Raw genomic sequence first — 13,010 nt, 5'->3', positions numbered from 1 at the left:
AAATGTTTAAATGTTGACAGAGGAAGTAGGATTCCCTCCTACTCATACCAAATCATGTAAGCAGGAACAACTCATCTAATCAGTATAAGACAACGTAATTGCTTTCTTGAACATATTTATAAGGTAATAAAAAAATTTCTGAAGGGGGAGAGGATTAACACTAAATAATAAAATGGCTAATGCCATTATGGAACCTCAACTCAAAAGCAGAGTAAAATCCTAATATAAATATCTAGACATTCTCACCGTCATCTAGGCACATGTCCTCCTTGCTACTTGATCTCTATTTTCCACAGTCTACTCAAAACCCCTGCCCTAGATGAATATGATTCTCACAGTTAGGTAACAGAGCCTTAAGAATCCTTGAAAGACAAAATGAAATGGGGTTTATTGCTATCTGGAGATATCGGCCAAATGAAATTCTAATTAGTAAAACTGGGTTTATATATAAATGCTTATCTTCTACAGATGTATGTATAATCTTTGTTGCAATAATATAAAGACATGTATGTATTCTTTATAATAAATGAAACCCACAAATACGTTTCAACAATTTTGTTAAACTAGTGGGTTATGGATGATTTCTCCCAGTTTTTCAAATTTCTGAGCATTGAGATAGTCCTTCTGAAATTGAAATAACATTTTAAATTGATCGCCTAGTTATCTATTAATGGCTGAGGCCATTTGGTAAGAGTTCTGTAGAAATATGAAAACCTCATAAAGAGTATAAAAAAATGTTGCCTCTAACCAAAGAATTTATAAACAATAATTTTAAAAAAGCTCTAAGCTCCAAAGTTTAAGAACTTTAAAATTAAACCTCTTCTATATCATTTATATGGCTTAAGAAAGGTATTTCACTCAGTTCTAAAAACCAGATCTACCAATTTTAGAATTTCCAATCAAATCTGCGTTAGTAGCTTTCATGAATCACAAAAAGAACTTAAAACTAAAATTTAATTTAAAATGATTCTTTCAAACCATTTCCTAATAACAAAACATCATTACACACACTCTTTCTCAAACTTTTAAAAAGGAATTAAAAGGGGCTTTAAGTGCTAACAATTAGCAAATGATTCATATTGGATACCATGTTTTGACACCAGTTCCTAAAATAGGTTTGTTATTATAAAAGCTTTTGCAACCATTTGCAAGAAGGGGAAATAATAAAGGACTTGATTTTTGCAGAAGTAGGGACTTTATAAAAGCAATCCAGCTCCAATTTTGTTTGACATAGTGTTAGAACAGGGAATAAAATGCAAATACCAGAATTCTTTAACTACAAAGGACATGCATATTTTTTTAGTAAAAGACATGTTTGGGTATTAGAGACAATTTATTTCAATCTGGCATAGGGTTTGACAGCTTAAGAGTATAAGGAACAAGCAAAAGATGATGGTTGTATTACGTATGGAACAGATATTTTAAACCTTAGATGATTAATTAACTATGGTTGAAAAACAAGCAACAATTGGACTTCCCTTACATTGTCCACTACACACTGGCATGCAATTAAACGCCTTCAAATGATACGGAGTGATGTAGGATTCCTGGCACTTATCTGAATCAGATTTAATACCTTACAAGGGAAATAAAGAGAACGCTTGAGGAAGAATGTTAAATGCAAACAAAAGTCTTTCTATTAGGCAATATCTTTTGTTGTTTTATAAGGTCCAATTTGAAAGATTCGGGCTTTTCAGAAGTTCAATGAAAGAATAAACTTGTTTTACCGTGGCATCATTTTTTAGAAGTTTACTTTGAAAATAAAGCTTCCACTAAACCAGTTACAAATTTTTCTAATCTATATAGGTCAGAATAGACACATAGTCATATTCATTTTAGTAAGGACAGGCCCAGTTATAAGGTTATAAGTTATACAGATATAACTATAAGTAAAAATTTTTTAAAAGGTGATTGAAACAGAATTTTATCTCTAATTCACTTCACTCATGAAGAAACAGTTGTTTTACTCCTTCAGGTCAAACAGATAAGGAAAATGAAAAAGCAAAAGAAAAGCCAAAAGTCATTAGGCACTTCCTGGGTAGACTGACACCACCTCAGAAAAAATGTAATGGGCATCACTATCCACCTAGAAAAACAAAAAACAACCCACTAGAAATGTGGTGTAGTCAGACTAATAAATATTTGTTTTTTTAAAAAAAGATGCAAAAGAAAACATCTCTGCTTTCATCTTAAACAATTCTTGCTGTTAAATAGGAAATGCTTTCATAGCAGCTTTTAGAGTCAAGTCTATATAATAAAGGTTTGTGCTGGTTTTCACCCTTGACAACCAAAACGCATTGTTGAAAAGAAACTCCTAAATAGTCTCGTTCAAAAGTGATTTCGCTCATTAAATGGGGAAAGGGGAGAGGGGAGGGATGATTAGGATCAATTAAAAGAGAAGACAAAATAATCATGTTTTGACCCTATCTAAAGCAAGATCTGAAGGTAGTTTCATTTGTAGCAAGAAATATATTCCTACAAAGATATTGCACAAAGGGGAAAAAAAGGTAGAATTATGTAAGTTTCAGTAATAGATTCTGGACTCTGACATATATAGTTACCTAGTTTCAGAGGGTCTTACATTATGTGGAAAAGAAATTTCAATGGGAAATAACATTCTCATTTCTCACAAAAAATAAATTTAATCCCTCATAATTTCCCTACCAATAACTCATTTGAGAAATAATTTATTGCATGAAAGTACTACTATAAAAGTACATTAAAAGGTTAAGCTCACAACTTACGTATGTATACAGTCTTGAAAATATTATAAGGATTCAGGGCACAGTTAGTTGAATAGGAAAAAGAGATGAAGCTGTCACTTGTACACAGGGATAATCTCATTCCTATCTACAAAAAGGCTCCCGCTCTCACTTTTTCGAAGTGTGTATTATGTAAGTTCCACGAGTGGTGATTTTGAGTGATGAAGATCCTCAAATAATACTAAAACTGAAAAAAAATGTTTCAATAAATATACTTCAGCTGGCTGAAGTATCTTCATCAACAAAAAAGATAAAATTCTGAACAAAAACCACTATGGAAGAATGATTCATCATATCACATCACAAGAAATTCTCTGATGCAGAAGGTGACTCGGGGTACATTAATTTATCTTACCTGCAAATGAAATTTGGAAATGCTGGACTTGAAATATACCAACAGTATAGATCACTATTGAGAAGATGACAACGGTTTCCCTTCAACCAGGCCTCAAAAGCAGTCAGGAGGAAAAAACCCAGTCACATTTTAGAGTTATTTAGATTTTTTAAATGACCCATACAATTTGAGAGGAAAACTCTTATAAGAGCCTATAAGACATGTCTTAAGAGACAAAAGGGGAATGGAGATGAAAATTGGTTGAGAAAAAAATGTGATATAAAGCTTGAAGGACTTGGCAGGGACTTAAGAGATAAATGGATTCATAGAAGAAATTCTAAATTGTGTGTAAAAGGAAAGTAGAAGACACTGAGATGGTAGAAGGTTGTGCAAGGAAGCTGCTTTCACAGATTTCTCTTCATTCTAAGGGAGGTATGGATGACCATTTCTTTAGAACAGTTAAGACCTATTGCTCTTTACATGCTCATTTTTCTTACGCATCAGAGTTGAAAAATATCAAGGGTACGAGTCCAGCTGAGGAGAAGGGAAACTATACACCTGAAAATTAAAGTTCAGATAAGCACACTTAGGCCATCAAAATACGGTAAAACCAAGTTTTATTTCAATCTGCTAAATTGAAAGCATACAATGACCTAAACACATCCCTTTAAACTCCTTTTCTTGCAAAAAAGAAATGATGGTATAAATGGGGAATTTCTGACGTTTGAACAAAGTAACATAGAGTGGAACCTTAGGAAACCTTCATTTAACTTTCTTTGAAACTTTAGGTTTTTTTTATTAACCCCTGAAACTATTCAATGTCACCAATGCCATAAAACAAGAAACCTTGGCCAACATTCATCAACAAAGCTACTTTTAAAAATGGCAGTCCTTTCTCCTTGTCCAACCTTACTACCTTCTACCAGATGGCTTCTTCCCATTCTCTCTTCTGGAAGAAAAATCAAATAAAAATTACACCAAAAGAGGATTCAGTATGAGGATAAGCTATATGAAACTGTCACTAAAGAGTAACGCACATTTCCAGTCGTTTCGTCACCTGTAGAGTCATCAATAACCAGCCTTCTAGCTGCCTGAACAGCTCAGCCAACTCCTGAAGGAAAATGGGGTGGAGAAAGGTCCTCCGTATAGGTTGTCAGTGTTGGTGCTCCAAGGGGTCCTGATCTTCTCAACGTTTTTGAGGATTACATCATGCAAGGTGGCATACTGGTTCCATTCGTGGAGCAGGATCTGGCACACACTCTGGTACTCGTTTTCGTCAACCTCGGCTACAGTGCGGTGATAATCTTCCACCTGGGGGTATTTCACTATCTTGGATACCAACTTGGCCTGGGTGTTGTAATAGGTGGAGAAGCGGCGTAGACAGGAGGCCGCTGTGCTCTCCACGGTCCACAGCTGGTCCGCGGTATCTTCCTGGATAGACACTCCAAAGTTGTTGCTGTCCTCCGCCTTTGGGAGGAGCAGCTGCACCCACATCCACAGGGTGTTGCATTTCTCTCTCAGCAGCTCGATCTCGGGTTTTACGTGCTGAATCAGCTCCACCAGATGCTGGTTGCTTCGCAGAAGCTGCCCCTTGCCGCCTGGCATTGCTAGTACTTTGATGAAGGACTGGGTCTGCAGAGGCTGCGGATCCCGGTTGGGGCCATCCCGCGCAGTGTCTGGGGCAGGCACCAAACGTATTCTGGATAGGTCTTGCAGGCAGAGCTCCTGAACCCGACCATCCAGCTCTGACAGCTTCTGAGGGAAGAAGGTGTACACCAGATAGATCCTCGGCCTCCTGGGCAATGCGGGCCCGAAATGAATCTACTTTCCCCTGCACGTCCTGCTCTAGCTTCAGCGGGGAAGCCATGACCTCCAGGGGCGTCGAGTGTTGGAGGAGACACGGCCTGAGTTTCTCCCTCCTCCGCAGGCTAGGTTTGCGCTTCTGCCGCCACCACCAACTCCCAACAGACCAAGGCCCTGCCAGGGCGAAAAGACGTCCAGGAGGTCCCTGCGGGCCGGCACGCGGAAAGCGGGAGCCACACGCTGACCACGCCCTCCAGACGGCGCCCTGGCCAAGAGGACGGCAGACAGGCTTCGTGGGACCAGCCTAGGCTTCGAGTGCCTAGCCGCTAGAGCACCGAAGACCACGTGTAGGGGGACCCAGCTGGATCTAGTTATCTGAGCTGCGCCTCCCCTACCTACTGGCCTGGCTGGCGGGAAGCCACTTTCAAGAACATCGTTAAACTTAAGCTGTGAAGACCAGTCAATGACAAGTCGGTGCTCTTTACATAGGAGCTCAAGGAACTCCACAATCCCTGGATCCATAATACACGATCTCTTTTGAAAGGCGTCTCACAAAATGGGCTCTCCAGAACAAGGCTCACTTCTGGAGAGCCTCAAGTCACACCTTTACACGTAACCTGGGCCTATCCATGCTTTCCCCTTAGAAAGTCAGAAGTGAGTTCACTTCACTATTGTATTTTAATCAAGTTAGTAGACTTCTGAGATCGTCTATGGCTTACTTCATACAATTTTTAGTTTAAATTACATATGTTAAGTTATATGACTCTTCTTAAAATTCATCTTTTGGGGAATAATTAACAATTGAATCTGGACTGTAAATTAAAGTAACACAGTCAAACTTCCTGAATTTCATAAGTGTATGGTTGTTACAGAGGTTATGTCCTTGTTTTTAGGAAGTACACACTACAGTATTAAGGGATAAAGTGACATGATATATTTAATCTATTCTCAGATGGTTCAGAAAAAGTGTGTGTGTGTGTGTGTGTGTGTGTAGAGAATGAGAATGCTAAATCATGTGGAGAAATGGTACAAATTGATGAATCTGTATAAAGGGTGTATGAGAATTCAGTATTATTCTTCTAACTTCTCTGTAAGTTCAAACTTATTTCAAAATAAAAAATGAAACAACTACCTTTTCCTTAAAAGTTTCCAGAATCATAGAGACAAATTCTGTAAACTTCTAAACTTTCACCCTATTTATTTATATTCATTTTCCTTTCCCTGAAATATTTTCCTTCTGTTCTCTGCAGTACCACAGAGTAAAATCCAAGCCTTTGACTTTTATTCTAAAATTACTAAAGTTTAGTTAAAAAAAGGATTTTTCTAATGATGCTATAGTATGGTTTCAAATGTAATTGTCACCTCAGTCAGACTGTAAACTCCTTCAGGGCAGGGGCCAAGTCTTAATTCAGTTCTTTTGCAGCTGGCATGGAGCAGGTGCTCAATACATGTCTGATGAAATGATCCTGACTTAGTAAGATTTTAGCTAACTATAACTTCACAAAATCTAGAACTGAAAGGAAAAAACAATCAACAAGACAAACATGTTACAGGTTGGGTTCCCCAGCAAGCAGAGAACTTGCTTACAGGAGGTTTATTAGGGAGTCCTCTTAAGATAAACACCTGTGGAAAGAAAGAGACAGAACAGGGAGAAGTTGGACTTCGATGCAATCTCAAGGCCTCAACTGACCCCATGGGGAACCGGGAAATGTCCTTCAGAGCTGTCCTGAGGTGGGGTCAAAGCAGTTCCTGAAGAGGGCTCTTTGGTAGCAAGACTTTTAGCAATTGGGAGATAAAAACTTGAGTTCTGAGGAGGGATCTGGGAAGCTCATCATAGCTTCAACTACACATGTAAGATATTAAGATACCTATACTAACAAACTAGCAATTAAGTTGTTCAGCCCCAGTCAGGAGTTGAAAATTCAAAGATGGTTTCTGCGTTCAGATCAATTCAAGCCTCTCAGGAATGACAAAGAAGACTGTGGTGACAGTAATTATATGTTCAGAGGTGGGGCAGGGGAGATAAAGGCGTGTATGTATGTGAGAGAGGTAATGGGGGATTACTGGTAAGTTGGATCTTAAGATATAAGGGAAGTGGCAGGAAATGAGGCAGGAGAAGTAAGCAAGGACCAGCTCATGGAGGCAGGGCCCTGTTTGCCATGCTTTAGGAACCTGGATTTAATAAAAGCCAATGAAGGACATTTAGGCAGGGAAAAAATACGCACAGATGTATGATTTCAATGGTGGAGGTGAATTTGAAGAAGAAACTAAAGGAAGAGAGACTGTGCCATAATCCAAATGAGAAAGTATGCCTCATTTTAAGTGGTGGTGATGGGGCTGAAAGAGAAGCATCAAGAATATCTTAGGAAAAAAAAAAAGAATATCTTAGAAGTAAAATTAACAGTATGTAGTGACTGTTTTAGATGTGGAGAGATGAGAAAAGGCAGAATTCAATACTACGTAATTTTTGGGGGGAGCTTAGGTAAATAATTTCTATTTATACTTATATTAAACCTCTCCTAAGAGGTGAATTAGATATACAATTTTACACACACATATTTACATTCAACTTACGGGAATTTAGATAGGGCTATCAAACAGAAAAGAAAAAGCAAATCTTAAAACATGACCACAATTTCCCATATGTTGATTTTCTTCATAACTTTGGCTATAAAAGATTACGATGGCGCCAGCATGGAAATTCCCTTTTATGCTAAAAACATCCTCAGTGGTATATATGGTTTAACAAATGGTTACTCTGTTTTCAAACAGAAAACATTTCTAGTTGCTCTTTTAAAGAAGTAGGAAAGTTTCTTTCTACTTATTATGACAGTGAATAGCCATTTATATGAAATTATTTTCTTTAGTTGTCTAATGATAAATTTAAATCCTTTGGGGATTAAGCTGCTCTTTTTTCTAGTGGGACCTAAGAGTTTTATTTTTTCATAATGTTTCCTGTCCTTGTTAATGAGATAGCAGTTGGTAGGAAAGTAACAGCTCCTAATTTTTCTACCCCCTTCAACCATCAGCAATCAGTGGTTGTTTTTAAAAATTGTTTAATAAACTTGCATGCCTTGATTTGACCCATGAAATTAACACTGAGTGCTAACAGGTGGAGGAAGGCCAGGGACAGCTGTGTAGAGTATTGTCTTGTTCAGGTCAGTTTCTCCTTTCTCCACAGCCCAGCAGGGTTCATTATGTACTCATGCCAATAACTGACACCCCACTCTTCTTTTAGGAATGCCTACAGATTTATGGATTGGCTTATCCTTTAAATATCCTCCAACTCTGAAACTATGCCCTGTGAAGAAGGGATTCTGTGGTCCTGCGTATGGGTTCCATTTACAGAACTATTCTAAGCAACTGTTATGTCAACTATTGGAGATACCTGTAAGCTTGAGATATGGATTGAAATTTAAACATTCAAAATAAGCTGTTTTTCCCACTGATTTCTTTCTATCTATAAAAGTTAGGAGAAATATTATCAATGGTGCTAAATCTAGATAATCTTAAGGCTCTGGTGGATGGTAATATTTATCCCCTTATATTTATAAAATTTTTCATCTCTGGGTTGCAGTGGATCTTATGTTATGTAGACCCCCAAATGAGCAATTTCTAGGGCTGACAAATATATCACGTCCTCTTCCTTCATTCTTCCTCCTAGATTGCTGCACATAAAGGTACAGAAATAAACGATGTGGAGGTATTCACTGCAGTGCCCTTTTGTCAGAATCAGCCTCCACATCTAACACGAGCATGGCTCTAAATGAAGAGGAGTTGGCAATATAGCATTGTGGTTAAAGTTACGAAGTTACTCATGTTCAAATCCTAGCTTTGCTACTTACTACCCATGTGACCCTGGCTAAGTTATCTAATCTCTCTGTGCTTTATTTTCTTCATCTATAAAATAACATTATAATAATATTTATAAAAGTTGTTCTGAGGATTAAATTAGTTAATACATGTAGAGAGTTTAGCACAGTGCCTCAAACATTAATTGCTCAATAAATGTTAGCTATTATTGAAGGAGAGTCTTATCAACAGTCCAAAATCTCCCTTCACTCTTTGAAATGGAGTAGAACTGTGTATTCTAGACAAACCAAGATACAATTTTCTTGTTCACTATCTTGTTACTTAGCAGTAGTGACTAATTGTACTACATAGTTGAATATAAGTATCTTTTTTTAATGGCTTGAATTTCTGAGATCATCAGTATTTAGAGGCCATATCACAGAGGGCATAGGTGAAGCAAGCACAAAGTTTTACTGGCGACCTTGGCTGAAAAGTGCATTTCTGAATAGAACCCCTTCTGGCAAAAGCCATGTCTTCATCAAGTTCACATTATTTTATCTTACAAATTACATAATTGGGATAGTTTGGAAACAATGATGTCTACTGTCAAGGGTCCTTAAGGTCACTGATTTTTAACAAAAAACCCACTGATCTCTAGGTCCTGGATTCCCAACTTTTTAAGATGCTTTGGCCAATGACTCTCTACCCAAGTCACTGATAGCTTCCTTGTTTACAAAATCCCTGGATCAATAATGTACTGGATGAACAATGAATCTTCTAGTTCAGCATTTTTCAAATTGAATTCCATCGGTTTCCTGTAATTATTTGTGTCTTCATTTTGATGATTCATTAACTGATGTAAGCATATTCTGGGTCATATTATAACTGACATGCAATTTGGGCCAGCGATTACGTTTTTATGATTATGATAGCACCAAGTACATCTACCTTAACTGATGAGAGAGGAGCCTATTAGGTATGATGATCCTTTATCTCCTTTTCCCAAATAACTGTAAATCAGATAGAACAAAGGTTTTCTTAGTGATTCAAACAGAGAAAACTGGGGCTTCCCTGGTGGCGCAGTGGTTGAGAGTCCGCCTGCCAATGCAGGGGACACGGGTTCATGCCCCGGTCTGGGAAGATCCTACATGCCGCGGAGCGGCTAGGCCCGTGAGCCATGGCTGCTGAGCCTGCGTGTCTGGAGCCTGTGCTCCGCAACGGGAGAGGCCACAACAGTGAGAGGCCTGCATACCGCCAAAAAAAAAAAGAGAAAACTGCGAGGAGAATTAAGTTATCACAGAGTACTCAATAATATGGAAATGTTTAATTAAAAATTGAAAAGACTTGCACCATAAGAGTCAGTATCACCTTCACTTATCAGTAGTGACATAAAAACATGGTCTATTACATAAATTCAAGTTGTTGATTTGATCTTTGTAATATTATTTATATTTAATTTATATAACTTATTTATATTATATAATTATATTATTTTGGTTTTGTATTTGCAAACTAAAAGTAGATGTTTCAAGTTTTGTGTTTATATGTACTTAATAAACATAAGTCAGTGCTGGTGGAGAATTTCTTCCTTTAAAAGTAAAACCCCTCTTATAATGCCTTGTGCAAACAATTCCAGAGCTATCTTCCTGAAATGCGTTTTTGATCATATTTCTATCTTCTATAGTGTAAGGACCAAATTCCTTAAGCATAGTCCACAAGTTCTTTCATGATCTGGATCCTGCCATCTCTTATTTCCCAGAACCTACTCTACATTCCAACAACAGTACTCTCACACGTCCTATGGTTTACATATTCACCTCTCTCTGCGTAAAATGCCCACTGTATCATCTTCCTCCCACTCTCTATCCTACCAATTCATCCTGCTGTAATCAACTCAAGAACTGTTTCTGAAAAAACCTTCCCTGATACCACCTTCTCCCTTCCTAGAAGTTAGTGCTCCTGGCACAAGTTAAATAGCATAATAATATCTACCTCATAAAGCTGTTGAAAGGATTAAATGAAACAACTTACATAAAACAGCTAGGACACTAAATTCTTCATAAATGGTAGTAGTTTTATTTGTATCTCAAAGTATTCTGCATAAATCTCTTTTACAGTTCCTATCACAGTATTGTCATTTTGGATTTACAAGTCACTTTTCTTTACCATAATAAATTCCTTGAGGACAAGCATTTTAGTTTTTTCATTTTTATATGTTCTTTGGTAGCAGTGTGCCAGGTAACAATAAATGTTCAATGAATATTTACTGAATAAATGAATTAATGAAAGAAACAGGATAAAATTGATCAGATAGGACCTGACTAGCAGAAGAGATGGGACTCTCAAGCAACTTATCTTTTTCTTATTTCCCCTGAAAAGTTGCTAGATCTAACAGCAGTCTTCTGGGCTGAACTCTTTAGGGGTTTACAGGAAAAGTAGGAAATATATTTCTTTTTCTCTCCCATCAACAGTATGCAGAGTTTCACACTCTGCTTTTGACTCTGGTAATATTCTAGAATTCTACCAGTCAAACTATTGCTTAGTTGTGAAAAAGAGCCCTCACTTAAATAACTGGTGTTGGTCTGCAGAACACTAGTTATGCATTACTACATGTTTGTGCAAAATGAACATATCGGGGAGTACCAGAGAGGTACACACACAAGGAATAAGGGTGGTGCTGGCCCTGACTCACACTCCTACTGTTTATTTATAGCTTCTTATTAGTATGGGATTTGTTTTATTTGGCAAAAATACAAGATCTCACTGACTGAGGGAGGAAGATGTAAGAAAATGCCTAAGCATAAAAGTTCTACAGCTGAATAATAATCTGTAATTCAGTGCTGTATCAACAGACTCCCCAGGGGCTGGTGCAAGCTGAAACCACTCCAGAATTACAGATTTCATGAGCTGCAGACATTACTGCTAAAAGTAAAATAGTGATTAACTAAAGATTTTATTCCTCCATAGACCCTTCCATTCATAAATGCTAAATTCACTAGTTGGGGCTAAATTAAGTTAGTATACAAAATATGTACAGTGAGTTTCTAATTTCTCTAAATAATTTTCACCAGCAGAAATAGTCAAAAGTAAATTTCAAAAAAAAACAAGCCAAAGAGTTTATATGCTTCAGCCTGAAAAAATGTACTTTCTCTGTATTCATTTAAAATCACTGACATTCACAGAAAGACAGACAAGATGAAAAGGCAGAGGGCTATGTACCAGATGAAGGAACAAGATAAAACCCCAGAAAAACAATTAAATGAAGTAGAGATAGGAAACCTTCCAGAAAAAAATTCAGAATAATGACAGTGAAGATGATCCAGGACCTCGGAAAAAGAATGGAGGCAAAGATCGAGAAGATGCAAGAAATGTTTAACAAAGATCTGGAAGAATTAAAGAACAAACAGACAAGAAAAATACAATAACTGAATTGAAAATTACACTAGAAGGAATCAATAGCAGAATAACTGAGGCAGAAGAATGGATAAATGACCTGGAAGACAGAATGGTGGAATTCACTGCCACGGAACAGAATAAAGGAAAAAGAATGAAAAGAAATGAAGACAGCCTAAGAGACCTCTGGGATAACATTACATGCAACAACATCCGCATTATATGGGTCCCAGAAGGAGAAGAGAGAGAGAAAGGACCCGAGAAAATATCTGAAGAGATTACAGTCGAAAACTTCCCTAACACGGGAAAGGAAATAGCCACCCAAGTCCAGGAAGTGCAGAGTCCCTTACAGGATAAACCCAAGGAGAAACACGCCGAGACACATAGTAATCAAACTGACAAAAATTAAAGACAAAGAAAAATTATTGAAAGCAGCAAGAGAAAAATGACAAATAACACAAGGGAACTCACATAAGGTTAACAGCTGATTTCTCAGTGGAAACTCTACAAGACAGAAGGGACTGTCACGATATACTTAAAGTGATGAAAGGGAAGAACCTACAACCAAGATTACACTACCCAGCAAGGATCTCATTCAGATTCAATGGAGAAATCAAAAGCTTTACAGACAAGCAAAAGCTAAGAGAATTCACCAAACCAGCTCTACAACAAATGCAAAAAGAACTTCTCTAAGTGGAAACACAAGAAAAGGACCTACAAAACAAACCAAAAACAATTAAGAAAATGGTAATAGGAACATACATATCGATAATTACCTTAAACGTGAATGGATTAAATGCTCCAAAAGACACATGTTTGCTGAATGGATACAAAAACAAGACCCATATATATGCTGTCTACAAGAGACACTTCAGACCTAGGGACACATACAGACTGAAAGTGAGGGGATGGAAAAAGATATTCCA

General features: G+C 37.4%; 2 protein-coding genes across 2 annotated transcripts in view; both read right to left on the bottom strand.

The window, feature by feature from the left end:
* ATF6 (activating transcription factor 6) overlaps positions 1-13,010 on the bottom strand; it is a 218,891-nt gene that overhangs the window by 72,194 nt on the left and 133,687 nt on the right. The gene's annotated exons all lie outside the window — the stretch shown is intronic.
* Positions 4,180-4,963, bottom strand: LOC116759649 (proteasome activator complex subunit 3-like). The gene is given in 2 exon segments (XM_032643654.1): positions 4,180-4,878; positions 4,880-4,963. Coding segments are annotated over 2 exon segments (783 nt in total).

This window comes from Phocoena sinus, chromosome 1 (assembly GCF_008692025.1).
Source record: "Phocoena sinus isolate mPhoSin1 chromosome 1, mPhoSin1.pri, whole genome shotgun sequence".
NCBI classification, from domain to species: Eukaryota; Metazoa; Chordata; class Mammalia; order Artiodactyla; family Phocoenidae; genus Phocoena; species Phocoena sinus.
The sequence above is the reverse complement of the archived record's forward strand: the minus strand, read 5'-3'. Positions and strand labels throughout refer to the sequence as shown.